The 20,033-nt window shown below is 34.7% G+C and overlaps 1 protein-coding gene across 1 annotated transcript; it reads right to left on the bottom strand.

Annotated features, from left to right (window-relative positions):
* Nucleotides 1-15,581: 15,581 nt before the first annotated feature.
* LOC148283858 (uncharacterized) lies at nt 15,582-19,666 on the bottom strand. The gene is made up of 5 exons (XM_088243061.1): nt 19,565-19,666; nt 17,687-17,805; nt 17,457-17,599; nt 16,001-16,627; nt 15,582-15,921 (listed from the first exon to the last, which is right to left on the bottom strand). Exons 2-5 carry the CDS (start codon nt 17,795-17,797, stop codon nt 15,915-15,917), a joined length of 888 nt encoding a protein of 295 aa, XP_088099187.1. The 5' UTR covers nt 17,798-17,805; nt 19,565-19,666; the 3' UTR covers nt 15,582-15,914.
* Between the last annotated feature and the right edge of the window lie 367 nt (nt 19,667-20,033).

Raw genomic sequence — 20,033 nt, 5'->3', positions numbered from 1 at the left:
GTCAGCTTTGTTATTTAAAGTTATTTTAGCAAAAAATAATTTTTAATTAATAAATAAAACCTCTTAATTAATAAAAAGTTTTATTTTTAGTTTAAAAGTTGAAAAGTAACATCAGGTGTCATTTGTGTAGATACCATACTACAATAAAAAGTGTTGTCACGATTTATTTAACTAAATACCTAACATTCTTAGTTTGATCGTTGCCGACCAAAACTTGTCTGACTCTGCGTAGTATGATGTCACAGTCAGTAAAGTCAATACAAATAATATTGGATCTTAGTTGCCAGATCTGAGTCTCCAGCGCTCACCATGCTTGGCACAGTATATTATAATGTTTTCCAAATATCCGTATCGTGTGCCGAGTTCCTCCATCTTAACAATATTTTCCCAAGAACTGGTTTGGAAAGATTAGTTTCACTATTATTCGTATAATTATTATTTCCAACAAACAAACACGCTCGATACCGAAAGGAGAGCCATAAAAATGTCCAGACTTGATATAATTATTATTATCTAGAAACCCATTTGGGATTTGGTGTGTACCCGCTTGTTATTGTAATGGTGCGATCTCTTCGACTATTCAAATTTATGCCAAGTTTAATCTGATGTAAATTAAATTTATATGAGTATTTACTTAGTATCATGGAATAAAAAAAAGTTATTGATTTATAAATAGATAAATTTAGTTGACTAATGGTTTTCATTTTGGTTTTAAATTGACTTGATTATTTGTTTCAATATATTGCAAAGTTTCCTCGGCACGGGTTGCCTCAGTGAGGACACAATAATTCGAAAGATCGCAGAATTTTTCGCCAATTAATGTTAAGAAAACATTACTCCAGAGCTTACTTCTTCCACCCCTTGACTATGCGGATGTATGCCATCAAGATGCTTACTCTGAATTACTTTGATCTTCGTAAATTCGATCACATAACCGAATATTGCCAGCAACTACACTGGCTCAGTACCAGGCATAGAAGAAACATTTACATTCTATCACTTCATCACAATATTTTAAATAATCCCACTTCGCCTGTTAATCTGAGAGAGCTCTTACAGCTTCTATCACAACACGGACTATCTCTTCGTTCTAGTAACGAAAAAACCCTTTTAATACCCTTTCATCGCTCTAATTTTCTTGCCTCTTCTTTTACAGTAGTAGCTGCTCGACTGTGGAATAATCTACCCACTAATGTTAGAGACGCCCCTTCTTTATTTAAGTTGTTAGATTATCATTCTTCTTTCCTTCCCATCCCCTCTCCTCCCTTTATAGTATAGTGTTAATTATTTATATTTTTTATTTTGTTAATCTTTGTTTTTAATTTTGTATAAAATCGTAAGATTCAATATGTCCAATGTAATTTTCTTAGACTGAACGGTTTGGGTAGGTAGGAAGAAATTGTCTTAAGGCAATTTGCCCACCCTTATGTGTATATAAATTGTATTTGTTTATTAAGTGTTTAATAAATAAATATAAGAAATAATATTCTGTGTTTAAAAAAAATAATAAATGAATATCTAAAAGAATTCGACGACATTCTAATGTATAGGATCTACATTTGAATTAGATCGATTCGAATTTACTCGCTTTGAAATGTTCACTGAAAAATACACAGCGCATTACCCCATAAAATCGCTGGCACAATTTTTTTAAATTAATTATTTATTCAACTCATTTAATAAAAAAGTGTCATTATTAGACAAACAGAACATGATAAAAATACATATTTTTGAAAGATTATAAAAAAACACCATCCATCATATTATAATATGTGCCTTTGTATCTGTAAAAAATATCACGGTAGTGCCACAACTCTAGTGGTACTTATTTCAATTGTTCAAAAAAGTCATCTATCACCCCAACTGACCAAACAAAAATAATTAACAAACAAATAAACAAAAAATAAATCACGTAGTAAAATACTTAGAAATTTACACTTGTTACTGTGGTATTGAGAAAATATTCGCATTTGTTTCTTGGTATTTTTTAAATAAAAACATTTTATTTTTTTCAAATTGCCGAAAAATGTTTTAACGGGCAAAAATTAAGGAAAATGTTAACAAGAAAATTTTAATTTAAAATTTTTGTAATAATTGTTTTAACGCCATCTTTAAAAAATATCACTAAGCTTAGAAACAGTAGAAGTTTCGAAAAACATCTTACCTATCCTTCAAACATATCGACATGAATGTACAATACGATAGTTTAAACTTTGAAAGGAACGTTGAAAGTTTATTCTCGCAATATTTTTCAGATGGCGCTTTACATAAAAACATGATAAAGCTTGTTTAATTAACTCAATATTTAATAAAAATATGAAAATAGATTCAAAAGAAAAGATTTTTTTATATTTAAAGCATTAACTATGTGGTCAAATGTTAAATAGGTCATTGTACATAACCACTTAATAAAACTGTTAGTAAGTTTTTGCAATATTAGATGTTTACAAATTGTTCGACTTAAATACCAATATCCGATATAAATTAAAGCGAATCAAAATATATTGTATGCACAAGTTCATTTTTACAAATTGAAATAAAATTACGTAAATATTACGAAAAATCTTAAATCTTAAATTTCTTTGATTTTAATGACCGTTGAGTTTTTCTGGGTTATTGTGCCGCGTGTCCTTTAAATTATTTACCAACGTACTCGCACTGCAGCGTCATTCGACCTGTCTCATCAAACCTAATAATGGACGTTGGTTGCGATGATCCGAAACATCCTCAACAATAACACTGAATATCTGAATCGGCGGTAAGAATCGACATAACAAACAAAATAAAAGATTATTCAAATTGCAATAGTTTTCAGCGCTCTGGCTAATGTTCTCGTATGCTATCAACGCACGGTAATCTGCGCATGAAACCCGCTGATTAACACGAGTTACATAAATACGAATTCATACAGTCAATTTAAATATTTAATACCCTTTGCTTCATATATGCGTAAGAATAAGTTTTAATACAAATAATTCTAGTATGCCTACTAACACAGACGAAAGATACACATTAGTAGATGCTAATGTGTATAGGCACTAACGTTAACATTTGTTAAAACATTCAAACACACTGTACTTATAATAGATATTTCATATTATTTTGCAAATGCTTGTATTTAAAAGAATTCAAACAGAGATAGTTTATTTCTCTGTTATTGGAACAAAAGTTATTCATTTTATAACTTAACTGTACATACAATAGATTATTGGGAAATACAAAAATATTTTTAATGTTATTTTGTTTAATTTTAATTAACGTTAAGTTGTAGAATTCTTATTGTATAAGTAAATTACAATACCAACATTTATGTATATACCTATCTAAGTACGGAGTGGATACTTGTATTAGCTATTTCATTCAAGTTCCCAACGTTTCGAGTGTTTGCAGATGTAAAAGCTACGCCAATGTTTGTCCGCCTTAACCTTCGTGCTCTAGGATGGGATGGAAGTGGTGGGCGGTGTGTTTGATGAACTAATTAGCGGCTACTCAGTACAGAGATGTACATTAATTGTTAGATACGCCCGAGTGAAGAGTACAGGACGAGAATGTCTGTATCATATTTAAGTATATTAGATCTAACAAATATGCCACACTCCTAGAAGTTATATTCATACCTCTTATCAGTAACAATATATTATAAAGTGTGGCGATTTTTCCGCCTCGTTCTGCAAAAGTAAAATTATTTAATAGCCATTCGTCAAGTCCCGTCTTTGATTTCCAGTAAGGTTGAGACATATTTTTTGCCTTTTCCACATCCGCTCCCGAGTGGAGCATGTGTACATCGCCGGTGCCTCCGAGATCCTATCACCGCCCAGCACTCTCGCTTTCCCCCACGTCAATCTGGTGTCCCTAGATTTCATTGTATACAGCCGCAAAATTATCATCAATGACTTCTTCTAGGACAGCGGGAGCCGACTGGTGTGAAAAAGAGGAAACTCGAGTAAAGTTTCCTGGTTCACCACCGCGCCCTCAAAGCGCTCGTTAAAGGAGGCTGCTGTGTTCGTTTTCGGACTTCAATATTGGTAATGAAATTGCACCAGCTCATACCTAATATTTTCTTCAAGCACTTACTCGCAAAACTCAGAAGTTTCGGTTTTTTGTTTGATTTCATTACCAACGGACGCAGCACATCCTCCCATAATGAGCATTTGAAGGGTGCGGCAGTGAACCCGGCTTGAACGCGTCCTGCGAAGGCCCTCAGAAGAACCTCAAGTCCACATGCTCCACTTAATAGCGGATAAGGAAGAAGAATAACATGTATTTCTCAATAATTTATGTATAGTGTATTGCACATGTCTTGCGAAATTCATGAATAAATAAAGCTTAAATAAAAAAATGACATCCTCAATTCAATATGGATTTTTCCGTATCCACGCGGAATTTAAACGAGTGTTTTTGACTCGACGCGACGGCTACTTCCCATAAAAGTCTACAGCATAAATTCCTTCCCTTTTCCAACATTTCTTGGATATAAATAGCTAAGAAATAAAATCTCATCATTATAAGCGAGGTCAATAATACTGCAACTCCCATTTAAAAAAAAACTGTCAATTAAAAATCTTAAGGTTTGAGTTACGGTTATTTTACACTGGAGTATTTTATGGTCCCTGGAGTTGCACCTGAACTTCTGCGTTATCTGTATCTCAGGGAGTATGGATTTAACCCGCGGCTTTTCCCGACCGACTTCTTACTAGGAATGCTGGGATACCAATCATTGTTGGGAAGAAGGGATATTCATTTGGGTGTTCACTTTATTCAACTCGTCGGTGGTCGCGTACATTATTCCGATATTCTGAATGAATTCGGTCTATTTGTACCTGGTAATTATCTTCGATAAAGGCAACACAGGTTGTTCTACCTACCATGATGCAGAACCAACCTGTCAATGGTTATGTCGGTAGGATGTCGATATATTTCATGACAATGGGATTACTTTTAAGAGGGCAATTTCCAAATATATGTATGTCAATTTTACATGACTTTTTTTTATCTTTTCTGTTTAATAAATCTGATACGTATATTTTGTAATGTGTTGAGAATCAATTGGATACTCTGTAATGTTCTTAATGTAACTAAAAATAAATAAATGAAATGAAATAAACAAATGAAATGTCTAAAACTGATCACCTTGCCTTCATAAAACGGGCGGTTGAAATACGCTGCATTTGGCGTACCGGTTCGGTGCACCATGTGGCGGTATAGTGATGATTCGATCCCAAAATTTCTTGGCGTGAACTTCTCAGCATTTGCTCACGTGGAGAGGAAACCGCTTAAAACTCTTCGAGAGAAGCCGACCTGTTGGCAGTAGTCAACATGCCTTCCGTTCCACTAGAGGAGTGCTCGGCGTTTTGTTCCCTACTTTGGTTTATTTTACCAATTGCCTGAACTATTTATCATGTATGATACTACCTCTCGTGTGAGTTCTTTTCTCATGCATGTATACCGTGTGTCTTTTTAGTCTCTTAATTTCGAAACTAAGAAAACTTGTTTTGCCTTATCCAGCACTTAAGTTTGATCGAATACAGAATAACAGCATTCTTCGTTATGAAATTAGTCCAACAATAATAATTCTTAAGCGAATTACAAGCCAGCCAATGACAGGTCATAAGCCCTGTAAATGCCTAGACTTCCATATTCCCTTCTCAAAAAATTTTCCCTCTCTGTTGAAATAAATTTAAATATGAACTACTCCCTAGGGAGGAAATCCAGCCAGTCTGCAAGCATTTGGACATAATCAAACATTGTTGAATTACTACCTGGTAAAAGAAGAAGAATAAAAATTGAAAAATTGTTTTCAGGCGTTGCCTAGTAGGTGATTTGGTTCAGCCGGATGAATCTCACCCACGTGATAAAGGTTTCAGCTCTTTTACTTCACAACAGTCAACAGATGGAAGAGTTGGGGAAATGTGGATGTTCAAACTTGGGCAGAATGGTGAATGTTACACAGTGTGTAAAGTGGCCACTTAAACCAGCCAATGACAGGTCATAAGCCCTGTAAATGCCTAGACTTCCATATTCCCTTCTCAAAAATTTTTTCCCTCTGTTGAAATAAATTTAAATATGAACAACTCCCTAGGGAGGAAATCCAGCCAGTCTGCAAGCATTTGGACATAATCAAACATCGTTGAATTACAAGCCCTTTGTTTACTCCACGTAGGATATTGACGAATACTAGTACTTAAATTGTTCCTTTAGAAGAAGTTTTAGTAGCTAATCTCAAATTTTGTATTTGTAATAAATGAGGTGTTCGATATCAGGACGGGATATTTTGACGAAACTGGGACTAGTTATTGTTTTTATATGTATTTATACACTATCACCATATTTTATCTCTTGGCTTCCATTGATGCATAGGACACTGCACATCATCATCATCATCATTCCGTATATTCCATTCAGCATATAGTATCCACAAAAAGCCTCCATGCATTTCTATCGGCTGCCAGCTCCTGTGCGCCCTCCCAAGACAGATTCTCGTCCCAAAATTCTGACATGAACTGCCGACAATCATTCAGCAGTGGACGTCTAGGATGGCGAAACGCCGATGCCTTGTAGAGTAGGCGAGCGTGGTTCAGGCTCTCAGGAGGCATCCGCAGTATATGGCCCAGCCAACCGTATCGTTTACGCTTGATGACAGTTGTCACTGGAGTTTTCTGCTTCCGTTCTCTTATTACTTCATTCCTCAGAAAGTCAAACCTATTCTCAAAACTCAGTTTTTTGATGTTTTGGAACCTAGTGAGGTGCCACGATTTGCATCCGTAGAGGAGAAAAGGTGTTATGCAGGCGTTATATAGGCGGCATTTGGTTTTCACTAAGTATATGTCCGATCTCCAGATAGTCTTCATACTGTTAAGTGTGGCACCTGGCACTCCTAGCCGCACTCGCAATTATTTTTGAAAGCTACCATTTTCTGTAGCATATACTCTCAGGTATTCGAAGCTCTCGACTCTTTCGATGATTCGGTTTGACAGAGCCTAGTCATTTTTACTTGACAGTAGCAATCGAAACACTCTTACAGTGTTCTGGTTCTGTTTTACATAAAAATCACTGTATTTCTCATCCGCAAGGATACGGATAAATATTAAGCTTTATAAACCAATAAAAATAAGATTATTTTTTCGTGTAATATTTTTAATTTAAATAATTAGTTATTTATTCAAATAAGTGTCTCATGATAAAAAAAGAAAAACCGCAAATGGCTTAACCAATAAAACGAATAATTCTCTAAAAGTCCCATATACTATACATAATTCAAGCAGATAATGCGCTGATTATTACAACACCTGGACGACCTTGAGCGGTCTAAAGAGTTTATCAGAAGGTCACCCAATATTACTGGAAACTCCTCTGTTCATCCTTCTACCACACTGCCATACGCCATACCGCCATGCCGCCATACCGCCATACCGCCATACCGCCATGCCGCCATGCCGCCATACCGCCATACCGCCATACCGCCATACGCCACATCTAACGGAAGTATTTTCAGGCCTGCAAATGAGGATAATAAACTATACGGAATAAGTAATTAAATGTCAGTGATTTTAAAAAAAGTGAGGCATGTTTTGGACCGTAACAAGTAACCCAAATAGTGGCGGAACGTATCTACCATTGTACACCGATTCTTGATAAAAACTTTTTATGCTGATTTAAAAATCCTCAGAATTCCTTCCGATTCTTTATCATGTATGTACAGCTAATCCATATTTCCATTTTTATGAAGCTAAATGAACTTAAACACAAATACAATAAATAAAACAACTTTGTTTTTAACCACTAATTTTTATTTTTCACCGACCGGTTTCAAAGCAAACAAGCTTCTTCGTCAAGGTTTACGTCCACAAAGTTAGTGCTTGAAATATAAACTGAACTTAAGCATATTTCAAAATGAAAAAAAAACTTGAATCTTTTGTTTTTAAAAAAACTAGAATCCGATACATAAAAAGCGACTACATAAAAATAACGGGATAAAAATAGTTTTTTATACGTATAACGTACCGGATATTTACTCAGTGAAAACCAAATGCCGCCTATATAACGCCTGCATAACACCTATTCTCCTCTGCGGATGCGAATTGTGTCACCTCACTTGGGCCTAAAATAGCAAAATTCTGAGTTTTGAGAATAGGTGTCTTAGAAGAATTTTGGGTGTGCGGTGGTTGGACTTTGTGAGGAATGAAGTAATAAGAAAACGGACGCGGCAAACTCCGGTGACAACTGTCGTCAAGCGGAGGCGATACGCTTGGCTAGGCCATATACTGCGGATGCCTCCCGAGAGCCTTAACCACGCTTGCCTACTTTACAGGGCATCAGGTTCTCGACGTTCTGGACGTCCACTGCTGACAAGTTGTTGGCAGTTTATGCCAGAACTTTAGGACGAGAACCTGACTTGGGAGGGCGCAAAGGAGTTGGTGGTCGACAGAGACGCATGGAGGCTCTTTGTGGATACCATATGCTTCAGCTAGGGAGCGGACATGGAATGATGATGATGATGATAACTTACCTATCTGAGTGAATAAATAATACTTTGCAGTATATACATTTTATTTTATTTTTCTCGTAAAAACAAAACACATTATAGAATTTATACAATGTATGTCATTAAGACGTATGTTATACAAAATATGTCTTAATTACAATACGAAGATAACTTTTATTTTAGCAATAATATTTATACCAAGTTCTTGTTTTAGTGTATAAGTGTTTTTATTGTACATTTTAGTGAGGGTGAGTACATGTATATTATGTGAGGGTGTGTGTTATATGTGTATCGGTGTGTGAGTTTTATATGTAAGTGATAATGTGTAGCGAATATAAGTGGACTTATTGAACAATGATTATCAAAAATTATCTGATTTTTTTTTCAAACCTTAAGGAGGAAACCTATTAACCACCTTATTGATTGATGTAAAATTCATAAGAAAATTATTAAGAACGCTTCGGCCTAAAATCCAACTTAAATTTATGAGAAAAAATTATAAATAATAAAAAACATTTAAAAATATAATACATAAATATATGTCAGTACTCATACACACACATAGATATGTGATAACATGTGTGTATGTATAATATGCTAATATTTCGATTGATGATATACTGTGAGAATAATACAGTTTGTGAGTGAAATAGATCCAAAACCTTGAAATAGTGTTTTTGGTTCGAGGTAAATATCCCGAAAAATAAAATCTAGTAAGAACAAGTCCCCATCTTAGTGTTGCTGTTAGTTCGCTAGCCAACTATGCCTGAGATCCTAAGTTCACATCCTGGCCGGGGTAATATGAAATATTGGTTTATAAGGTGGTTATTCACTGCGAAATTTCATTGTTTCCGTGCCCTATGCACCACTGGTCGTGAATGGGTAAATTATGATGATGATTCTCATCCTTCTCTCCGTTCTTCTCTATTCCTGAATAAATATAAATTTTATAATGAGAAGATCATTCAACATAATTATGTATCCCCGTTTTGCGGGCTAACTGTTTGTGACACCTGATTTTTATCGTTCGAATCATTTCTATCAAACTTATAATTTATTTTTATTTATTTATTATGTAGGTGCATAAAATATGTGTTTGTATGTTCGTTTTGAATCAACGTACGCATATTGTCATACTTACCTTGTTTTATTGTTGAAATTACATCGTATTCACTGCATTTTGTGGTTACGTACCGTATTTTATGGGATTCGTTGCACGTTATTCATTCAGTGTGTATCAATTAAATTTTTAAACAGAATGCCTTTTTTTTAATACGGTTTTGAAATTTATCATACTTTTAAAAAATACAATTTATAACATTTCTTGACTTAATATTTACAAAAAGGTTTCGAAAGTAGGTATAAACTTTATTTTTTAAATAATCAAACTTCTAACCAAGGTCTTTCCTGTATCTTTTTTAATATAATAACATGTTTTGAATTGTTTTTTTTTTATACTTACGCACCCACACACACGCACCCTGTCCCTCATTTATTCACACATACACACATTCACATACACACATTTATATGCACACATTTACATTCACACACATGAATACAAACGTCACACACATACAATTACGTAAACTCTTTTCTTATATATTATTAGATTTACAGTGGATTTTTTTTATTGGCTCTAGTATTGTTATTATGTTTCTACTTATTTTTTATGTATTAGCTGTTAAAATTCCAAATAAAATAAAATAAATAAATGATAATACCTTTAAAGTATTATACGAATAACCTTCAAAAAACTACATAAATTACAAAAAATAATAACGTCGGTACTACGTAATCTGGGTAGGTAGGTAGTGGCATTGTTGTGAAATCGAAACAGAAGTTTATTGCTATTGCATATAATATGAAAGGACAAGTTTAATAGGGCTATTTTCTCTAAAGTATTGTTCCATGTCTCGAGACCATTTTATAAAAATACCAAAAAGACGTGAATTATTTCAACGAACTTCCTAATGACAGGCATTATTTTAAAAAATACTTTTTAAAAAGACCTTTTTTACAATATAAATGTGATAAATTATTGTATTTGGCATCTTGCATACGAGTATATACTTAGGTCCGGATATCATATTCCAGGGCCTCGATTATGATGGAAAGATAAAGACGTTTGACGGTATAGTTGAAATTTTTCGTTTAATTATGATTTATTAAAAAATTTAATCGTTTTGAGGTTGGCACTTTTTTTCTTAAAAGCCTATTAAATATGAGAGAGAAATACGTAAGTTTTGAAGCCGAATTAAATTCCGACATAACTGTCACTTTAATAAAACGAACGCTTAGATGTGAAAATGATGTTGCTAGGTTCGGTCCTATTAACAAATAAGAGTATCTAGGCGTGAGACACAGATTATATGCATCAGAAAGTTACCACTCTAAAAAAATAATTTAGTTATTATATTTTTTCCATCTGTTTTACTATCTTTCTGAGTGTATGTATCGAGACGTTAAAGTTGCCGGCTTTATAGTTGATTGGTAAATACATACATACGATTGTTAATCTAGATGATTTCCAAAAGCTATGCAAAATTCATCTTTAAGCGAGCATTTTCCGCTTGAATTGGGATTTATTGAAGTTTATAATCGCTTTGAAGTGAGAACTTTTTATTACAGAAACCTATTTGAAATATAAATGAGAACAATTTTAAATGTTAATGACGTAAGGAACGCGGACTAATTGTTTGCGGTCATTCCATTGGCTTGTTTTGATCATATGAAGTCGATATGACAAGTAGGTAGAACACACCGAGGTAAGATACAGATAGTACAGAAGTTAAGTATACCGTCTCGAAAAATACAGTTGAAGAAAGCGTTCATAATCGAGGCACAGGTTGATCCCCGACAAAGCATTTGTATAAAAAAAAACATTAATTCAAAAAAATATGAATGGAAAATAGAATAGTTTCCATGGTCTCAAATAATCTAACTTAAATGTAACAAATGCTCGAAATGTTATGCACCTACTCTACAATAAGTTTATTTACATATAAGGGAGGGCATATTGCTTTGAGGCGATTTTTACCTACCAACTCAAACCCTTCAGTTTGAGAAAATTACAAGTTCATGGACATATTCTAGGTAACTAGTCAGAATCTTTTAATTTTATACATATTTTTAAAACAAAAATTAACTAAAAATTTACACTTTACTATGAAGAAAGGACAGGAAAGTTGAAGAGAAAGAAAAAAGAAGGAGAAAGGAACAACTCAAATATTTTGATAGTGAATCTTGATTTTAATGTATATAAGAAAGGGGCGTCTCTAACATTAGTGGGTAGATTATTCCACAATCGAGCAGCTACTATTGTGAAAGAGGAGGCAAGAAAGTTAGAGCGATGAAAGAGTATTGAAAGGGTTCTCTTGTTACTAAAACGAAGAGATAGTCCATGTTGTTATAGAGGTTGGGAGAGCTCTCTCAGATAAACTAGTGAAGTAGTATTATTCAAAATATTGTGAAGATAGTTTTAAGAAGTTCAAGTCGCTACATTACGCACTGTGTAACATTCACCATTCTGCGTATATTTGAACACCTGTATTCCTCTAGTTCTATCATATGTTGATGATTGTGAAGTTAAAGAGCTGAAACCTTTATTGATACGGGGGAGATTCATCTGATTAAATGAGTTCACTCGGCAACGCCAGAAAAAAATCAAATACTTCTTCTTGGACCAGATGGATTTATCGACAATGTTTTAAGTTTTTTAAAACTTCTATAGATAAGGACTGGAATGGAAAATTGTAAAGGTCAGTCAATGGTTTTCGCATTTCAAGGATGGTAATGTATAAACAAACAAATACAATCTAATTAATTACAATATTCTTATAAGAGCAACTTTTATTTTTATACAGAATGTGTAGATTAGTCAATTCGTCACACAACTTAGATTTCTATGGGATAAATTTTCCAGCTTTTCGTAGATCTCTTCGCCACTAAAACAGTGTAGGATGAAGATGGATTGGCATGGTTTACCGTTATTTTACTACCCTTGTCTGTTTTTGTTACATAGTTGTATGTTCTTTTGTTCAGTTTTTTTAAACATGGTTTCTTTACATAACTGTTGTAATTGTACGTTTAATAGGCCGTTGCCTAAATATGTTTCTTTAAATAGGTACTTATTAATTTAATTTATTTCCAAATTCGCATTATTAGGACACAAGTTCCAACTTCATGTCGAATTAAGTTGAAGAAAGCACTGTCAAAACATAACACCATTAATGAGGAACTTCAGCCCTACGGGAAATTAGGTACAAAAAATGTTTTTTTGAGCGCGGTAAAAATTAGAACATTAAATTGTACGGCAAAGTTTCCTGAAAATGTACGTCAAAAAGTAATTAAAAAAGACATCACTCGTTCATATGAACCAACCGATGATATGAGAGCTGTGAAGGATATCCAGTATGCTTACCGTAAACGAACCAATCGTGAGAACTGGCAGAGAACCTCTGACGTCACACGCGGAGTTATTTCCGAAATACAAAGCGTTAAAAAATCATGGCGCTGATAATACGATATATAACTATTAAAAATTAAAATATTTGGCTTAGTTTAATAGCCTATTAACAAATAAAAAAATTAAACTCTGAACTTCTCATTGCATTAGTTATTTTTATGTGTATTTTTAAAATGTTGAATTGTATCGTTCATAATTATTAAGGGGAACGGAGTATAGCGTTTACTTTATTTACGCTACATATAATGTACTCACAAATTCCCAACTATATTTAAAATAGTTTGAGAATAAGATGTCACAAATAACAAACTCAAGGTTTGGCCTAAATCGCTTGAAAAATGTTTTATTTATTTTAATTTTATTTGGGATTTATAATAAACAACAGAAATATTATTGTATAAAGAACCAATAACGGATTTTCACAAATTGTACAAAGTTAGTAAAGAAAATATGATACTCTCTATCTATAGTTTATATATATATATATATATTTTAATAATGAAAGAAGATTTATGCATTTAAAAAAAATTAACTCTAAGTGGAGCGGGATTAGGACAGGGGTGCATAGAGAGAGGATAAGGAGGGGGAGGGAGTTATCATTGTAGTGTCTTCCCACTGCATTAAAACACCAATCGCAGCGTATCTTGATCATTTTTGTTACATAAAGGTAAGATGATCGGTCCTACGATTCAGGTACCAGTCCAGGTACTATGCAATATTTTAATGTAAAAACACCTTTTAAAATAAATATTTTGTGTCAACCCTGTCGGGAATCGAACCCGCATAGTAGGCAAACGCGCTGACCACTACACCACGAAGCCGACTAAGTTACATAATGCATTTTAAGTGCCAATTTTAAATCTGAAAGAGTGATATTTGTGTAGTAAATGTAAATTTGAAATTTTACACTGAAAAAATTCTACGAAAAAAAGCTTATGTACTATATTTATTATAAAAATTAAAGACGAGTTATACTTTGATATACAAATTTGGAATATCCAGTGACCGGTTTCATCGCTTTTGCGACACCTTTGGAACTGGCGTCTTTATTAATCTTATTACACACTTTTTTTTTGCACCACAACGGGCCTGGAGTCCCAAATACAGTGGTGAATTACGACAGAATACCCAGACTTGAGAAAACTGACATTATTTTTTTAACTTTTAGTGTTCTTGAGCGTATCTTGATTATGTTTGTTACATGAGGGTAAGCTGATTAGTCTTACGCTTCAGGTACCAGTCTAGGGACTATGAAACATTCTAGTGTGGAAACACTCATCGAACCCGAAACCTCTTGAATAGTAGGCAAACGCGCTGACCATTACACCACGAGGCCGACTAAACTATACGAGTACAATATTTGAACTTGATTTGTTTACTGATCTTGATTTGTCTAATTTGGTTTACCCATGATTACAGATAGTTATAATTCATCATTTTATATTTTTAATTTCAAGTTAAAACGTCCTCTTTCTTCTCTAACTCATATAGTGTCCATGCGGCTCGACTGTGGAATCATCTCCCACCCACCATCAAAGATGTTACTACATTATCTCTGTTTAAATCACGTCTGAAGAAACATCTCCTTTCTCTTCCTTAATCTCTCCTCCTTTCCTTTTTCCTCTTTCCGCTTTTTTCCTTTTTCCCATTGAGTAATGGTTTTGATTTAAGGTAATTTATAAACAAATACGTTTATTTCTATTTTTATATATTTTCCACTTTTTAACCTTTTTTTTTTTTTCTATTGAATATGTTCTGTAACTTGAATTATAAAAATAAAACTTTTATTTTATTGGTTGGTTGGAAGAAATTGCCATTTGGCAATAAGCCCGCCAATGTACAAATAACATTATGTACAAAAAGTTAAATAAATAAATAAATAAATAAAAACTAGAGACAAGTTAATTTATTTTATTTAGACCCACAGTTATTACTGGAGTGTTATGTTTCAGGATGTTCCATTAGAACTTCTTAATAAAAAATGCTAATTTATTCAGTTTATTAATAATTATGAGAAGGATGTGAGAATATTTTATGTGACCACTTTTTATCCTTTTTATTATTTGACTAATTTTGCATTCTACTTACATCTTAAATACCGGTTATATTTATAAAATTTAAATTAAAAACTTTGTCAGAAAACGACAATCTAAATGTGTTTGATGAATTCAAAGTTTTAATAAAAATTAAAAATTATTTTAATCCCTTTTTGATAATGAAGAACTGACATAGTTTTTAATATTTGTAAATAAGAAATTAAAGGCTAGTGTAAAACATTTTTTTAATGAAATTCTGTTTTATGGAAGAGCGCGATTGTCTTAAAACTTTTCATAACGATTAACAAATCACAACAGGGATGGAGAACTTTTTAGAGAAAGAAATATAGAAGTTAAGGCATTTACAAATCTTATGACCTGTCATTGGTTTGTTCACCCACTGCGTAACATTCGCAATTATTTCTTAAATTCTTTTTATTACAATTTTGTATTTTTTTTTTATGTATCGAATCGTGTTTGTTCTAAAGAGTGAACTTCCTTATTTTAATGTCGAATAATCTCCGGTTAGTTTACATACTTACCCATCAATATAATTATTAGTCGGTGTGTATTTCAATAATAAATAAAAAAGGTATTCAACGGTAGATGGCACAGTTCGTTTATTAATTAACAATAATTAAAATTATAAGACTTTCATTCGGCAAACTCCGACTGCGCAGCTCGGGGATGCTCGGGTGTGCGGTGCACTCCGCGCCCGGCGTCCAGGACTCGGGGTGTAGTATCACAGTCGGGATGGGGCGCCGAACGCGGGACGCGGGGCGCGGGGCGCTCGTTTCTCACCTCGCGCACATTGCGGCGGTTTAACAGTTACGTGCACAACACGTATATAAATAATAACCAATAACATAATACTCGGCGGTGAGGTTCTTAGCTTCATCGCGATATCATTCTCCCTCTCTTCTTATAATTACCACCTGGAAAAACAAAATTACTCATTTGATAAGAGTACGACATGGAAAGCGAACGGTCGCGACACGATGACGAGAAACTTACTTGTTGTATCCGGGGGGCCCGTAGGTCTCGGCCGGCACTCCGTAGCTGGTCGCCGGAGGGCTGTAGCTGTACCCGGAGTCGTGGGAACCGAAGCTGGATGGAGCTTCGTAACTGACGGACGGACTGTACGAGTGAGACGGGGCGTAGCTTTGGCCGGACGAGTAGCTGGGGCCGGACGAGTAGCTGGGGCCGGACGAGTAGCTGGGGCCGGACGAGTAGCTGGGGCCGGACGAGAAACTGTGACCGGACGAGTAGCTGGGGCCGGACGAGAAGCTGGGTCCGGATTCTATATATCCACCGCTGTACCCGCCGCCGCCGTGTCCGCCGCCGTACCCGCCGCCGTAGCCGCCGCCGTAGCCGCCGCCGTGTCCGCCGCTGTAGTGCTCTTCGTAGCCGTGACTCTGCGCGGGGATGCTGTGAACTACGTAGGTCGGGCCGGACACGATGTAGGAGCCGCCGCCGCCCCCGTGCCCGCCCCCGTAACCGCCTCCGTACCCGCCTTCGTACCCGCCGCCGTAACCGCCACCGTGTCCGCCGCCGTACCCGCCTCCGAACGATGGACCGCCGAAGCCGCCTCCGCCGCCGCCTCCCTTGAGAAGACCTCCCAACAGAATTCCCTTCTTTGCCCTGGAAACAAAATATCGATTAAATTAGAAGTTATTTGAGTAAGTATGAATGTAAACAGAGAGTTAAGTCGAGTTAAATTCTTTGGATTTGTTAATAGAGCTACATCCGATTTTGAAAAAATATTAACTCTAAAAACACTTTACTGCTCATTGGTTCGTCCCATTCTTGAATACGCCTCCGTCAAATAATGGTCTCCTTCATATATTACTCATATAAATCGCATTGAATCAGTTCAACATAAATTTATAAGAAAAAATTGCGTACAAACTAGGAATCACAAGAGATCACTATAACTATACCGACATGGAACTTTTCCTGAATATATCCAGTCTCTCACAACGTCGATTTAATGCAGATTTAATTTGCATGTTTAATATACTTAATAGTTTATTTGATGTCCCGACTATTCTCCATCAAATATCTCTCAATGTTCCTTCACGTAGACTCAGAAATAATGAAATTCTGTTCCTCGGTCATCATAAGACTAATTATGGTTTCCAAGCGCCTCTACCCAGAATGATTAGATTTGTAAATGAAAATCAAGATCTTAATTATTTTGATTATAAATTGAGTTTTTTTACAAATAGACTGAAAAAGTATTCCCAATAAGTTTACAGTATATGTGTAGAATTAACCTGGATTCTATAATGCGTATCTAATGTATTAACTTGTCTTTGCTTTTCTTTGTTGTATTCCTTTTATTATTGGTTACTGTATTATTATTGTTTTTCTTTGTATGATTAGTTTAAATTGGACATTGTCCGTAAATTTGTTAAATAAAATAAAATAAAAAAAGTAATAAAATACAAAAAAGGAATTAATAACACACCCGATCAGAGCTCCTCCGACGAGTCCACCCTTCAATAGTAATCCTCCCTTGAGGAGGGCGAGCTTAGCGAGTTTTAACTTCAGGAGCGTTCTCTTGTTTCTTACTAACGGAGTCTGTTCGTCTGTGACTTCTACGGCCGGTGCCTGCGTAAGACAAGAAAACATTAATATTCATCGAGGTCCTCAAAAATATATCGATGCTTTCGGATGAAAATCCATCGAACGTCTTACCGCGGCTTCGGTCTCCGCCGCGGGGTCCAGGGAGAGGGACGACGCGGGAAGTTCCGCCGCCAAGCTCAGCGCTAGGAGCGCCAAACTCACCACGAAAATCTTGGCTACCATGCTGATGTCTGCAACGGAGGATTGAATTACGATATTTTCACAACAGTAAATAAAAGAAAACAACGCTAGTAAGATTGAGTAACAATTGAAAACCATTAAAAATTTAAATATACGATCATAAATTATCTATTCTCATTTGAATTTGAAGAAAACAACCGAGTGATAGTAAAACAATATCGAGTTAACTTAATCGAGCGTGTCTGACATTTGCATAAGTCAGGTTAAACGAAATTCAAGGGAAACGAGAGTGTGTCTTAGCAATGCGGGAAGCTTCCGGCTAATAGGAAGGTTTTTTATTTATTGCGATACTATGGACCAATGTAATAATATGCGAGTATTGCCTAATTATTTATTTATTGTGTCTTTGTCCTGCTAAAAGTACTGAAGATTTGGGATAGGTATACAGATAAAATTAGATATTTTCGAGATAGTTTTAAAATAGCTAAACAATGACGATTTTCCTGAATTTCTCAAATGATGTATGCTACGTTCGCGTGTCAAAAAAAATATGTTTCACTGCCTAATATAGATATTGGTTCAAGTTGAAATATAACTACCAATCGATGATCAAAACAATATACACTTATGCGAGTTCATTAAATTCCCTACTGCTCCAATTTAAACTAAACAAAAATCTACATCGATTACATGAAAGTTATATTTCAATAACAAAAACATCAGCGTTTGCAAATAAGAGAAACATCGTATCACAAAGAAATCGTCTGACATAATCAACTTTTAAGTTGGTTATGTCAGACATATGTGTTTACTGAGAAATTTCGGAGTTCGTTATTATGAAGTGTATCTAGCGCAATTAGTATGCGGAGTGAGAACTATTTTGTCACCAGACAAGACAAGTAAAATGTGTCATCAGTCACCGGTCTCTGGGCTCTGATTACAATGTGTAGTTAACAGAGTTACCTTCAATTTTCCGTAACGTAAAATCGAATTTTCTCATACCAAAATGTGAATATTTTAATGAAAATTTAAAGTTGCTTCGCTGGCAATTAAACATGTTTTGTTATTCAAAATGTAAAAAAACTATTTCAAATACAGAAAATTAGATTTTACTTTACATGCAATTGAAGATAGCTCTGTAAACTTCCCGTTATAAACGACCCCTGGTTACTTACACCAAATGCAAACATTTCAAGAAACTCGAGTGTGGAGAACCACATCCTTGTCATAAATTTATTATTAAATTGAATTATCATTAAAATGAAATAAACTTATTTATACTAATCACGTAGCCGGAAACCGGGTGTGTCAAATGAACAGTACACGTCTTTTATAATACGAGATTCTAAAACGTATACTTTTGTTTAATATGTTGTATTTTTTTTTATCAGTATTGTTTTGAAAACTCTAACACTCTTGCTACCATCAGAATAATTATTATAAATATCAGATTCCATATAATATGTTGTTAATCACAAAAATAGAATAGTTATTTCTAAGTTGGGTAGGAAAAATTATGTGTAGTTTTTTGTGTGAACGATTCATAGAGTTAAAAGTTATCATTAAAAAAAATGCTAGTACTGAATTTTCGGTTAGTTTAAAAAGATATTTAATAAATCAAATATATTCCAAATTAAATAACCAAAGTAAGATTTTTAAAAAAGACCGCTGTACTCATAAATACCACGTCGTTTTGTTTTAAACACAAAACTATCACAAAGAAGGGCGCGCGCTATAAATCACTTCACATTTTTCCAAGGTGTGGAGGGATGAAGGTATTGAATATGAAATATGTTGTGGTGTACGTACTATGAATAATTCCTTCCGCCGTCTCTCACTGTCACGAACTGCTGGTTATCAGTTTGACTTTCCTTTTTTATACGTCGCCATTTTCCGAGTGAGAATTTCGCCAGACTCCCCCCTCTCCGCCCCCAGGGTCACTCGCCCTCGCCCCTACCCTCGTCCTGGCTGACTCCCCCCCCTCCTCGGACACAGATCTTCCAACCGCCCGCACACGGAACACGTTTAAATATTAAGATTTTTCTAAAATACCCGATACTGAAAGAAAGAGAACGGAAATTCGTGATTAGTTTATCACTGTGTAGGTACACTTTACCTACTATACTCGTCATACATAATGTAAATACTCGTATATAAACTAATATTAAATTGTATGTAAGTTTCCGCCTCAGTGTGTAACGACCTCTATCCTTAAACAAAAGAGTCCTTTTTTTAATGGTTGTAACGTTATAATGAAATTTATTACAGTCTGTTTATT

Source organism: Micrasema longulum, unplaced genomic scaffold (assembly GCF_059751315.1).
Source record: "Micrasema longulum isolate JH-2025_06_02 unplaced genomic scaffold, ASM5975131v1 h1tg000185l, whole genome shotgun sequence".
Taxonomy (NCBI): Eukaryota; Metazoa; Arthropoda; class Insecta; order Trichoptera; family Brachycentridae; genus Micrasema; species Micrasema longulum.
This window is presented reverse-complemented; position numbering and strand designations above follow the sequence as displayed.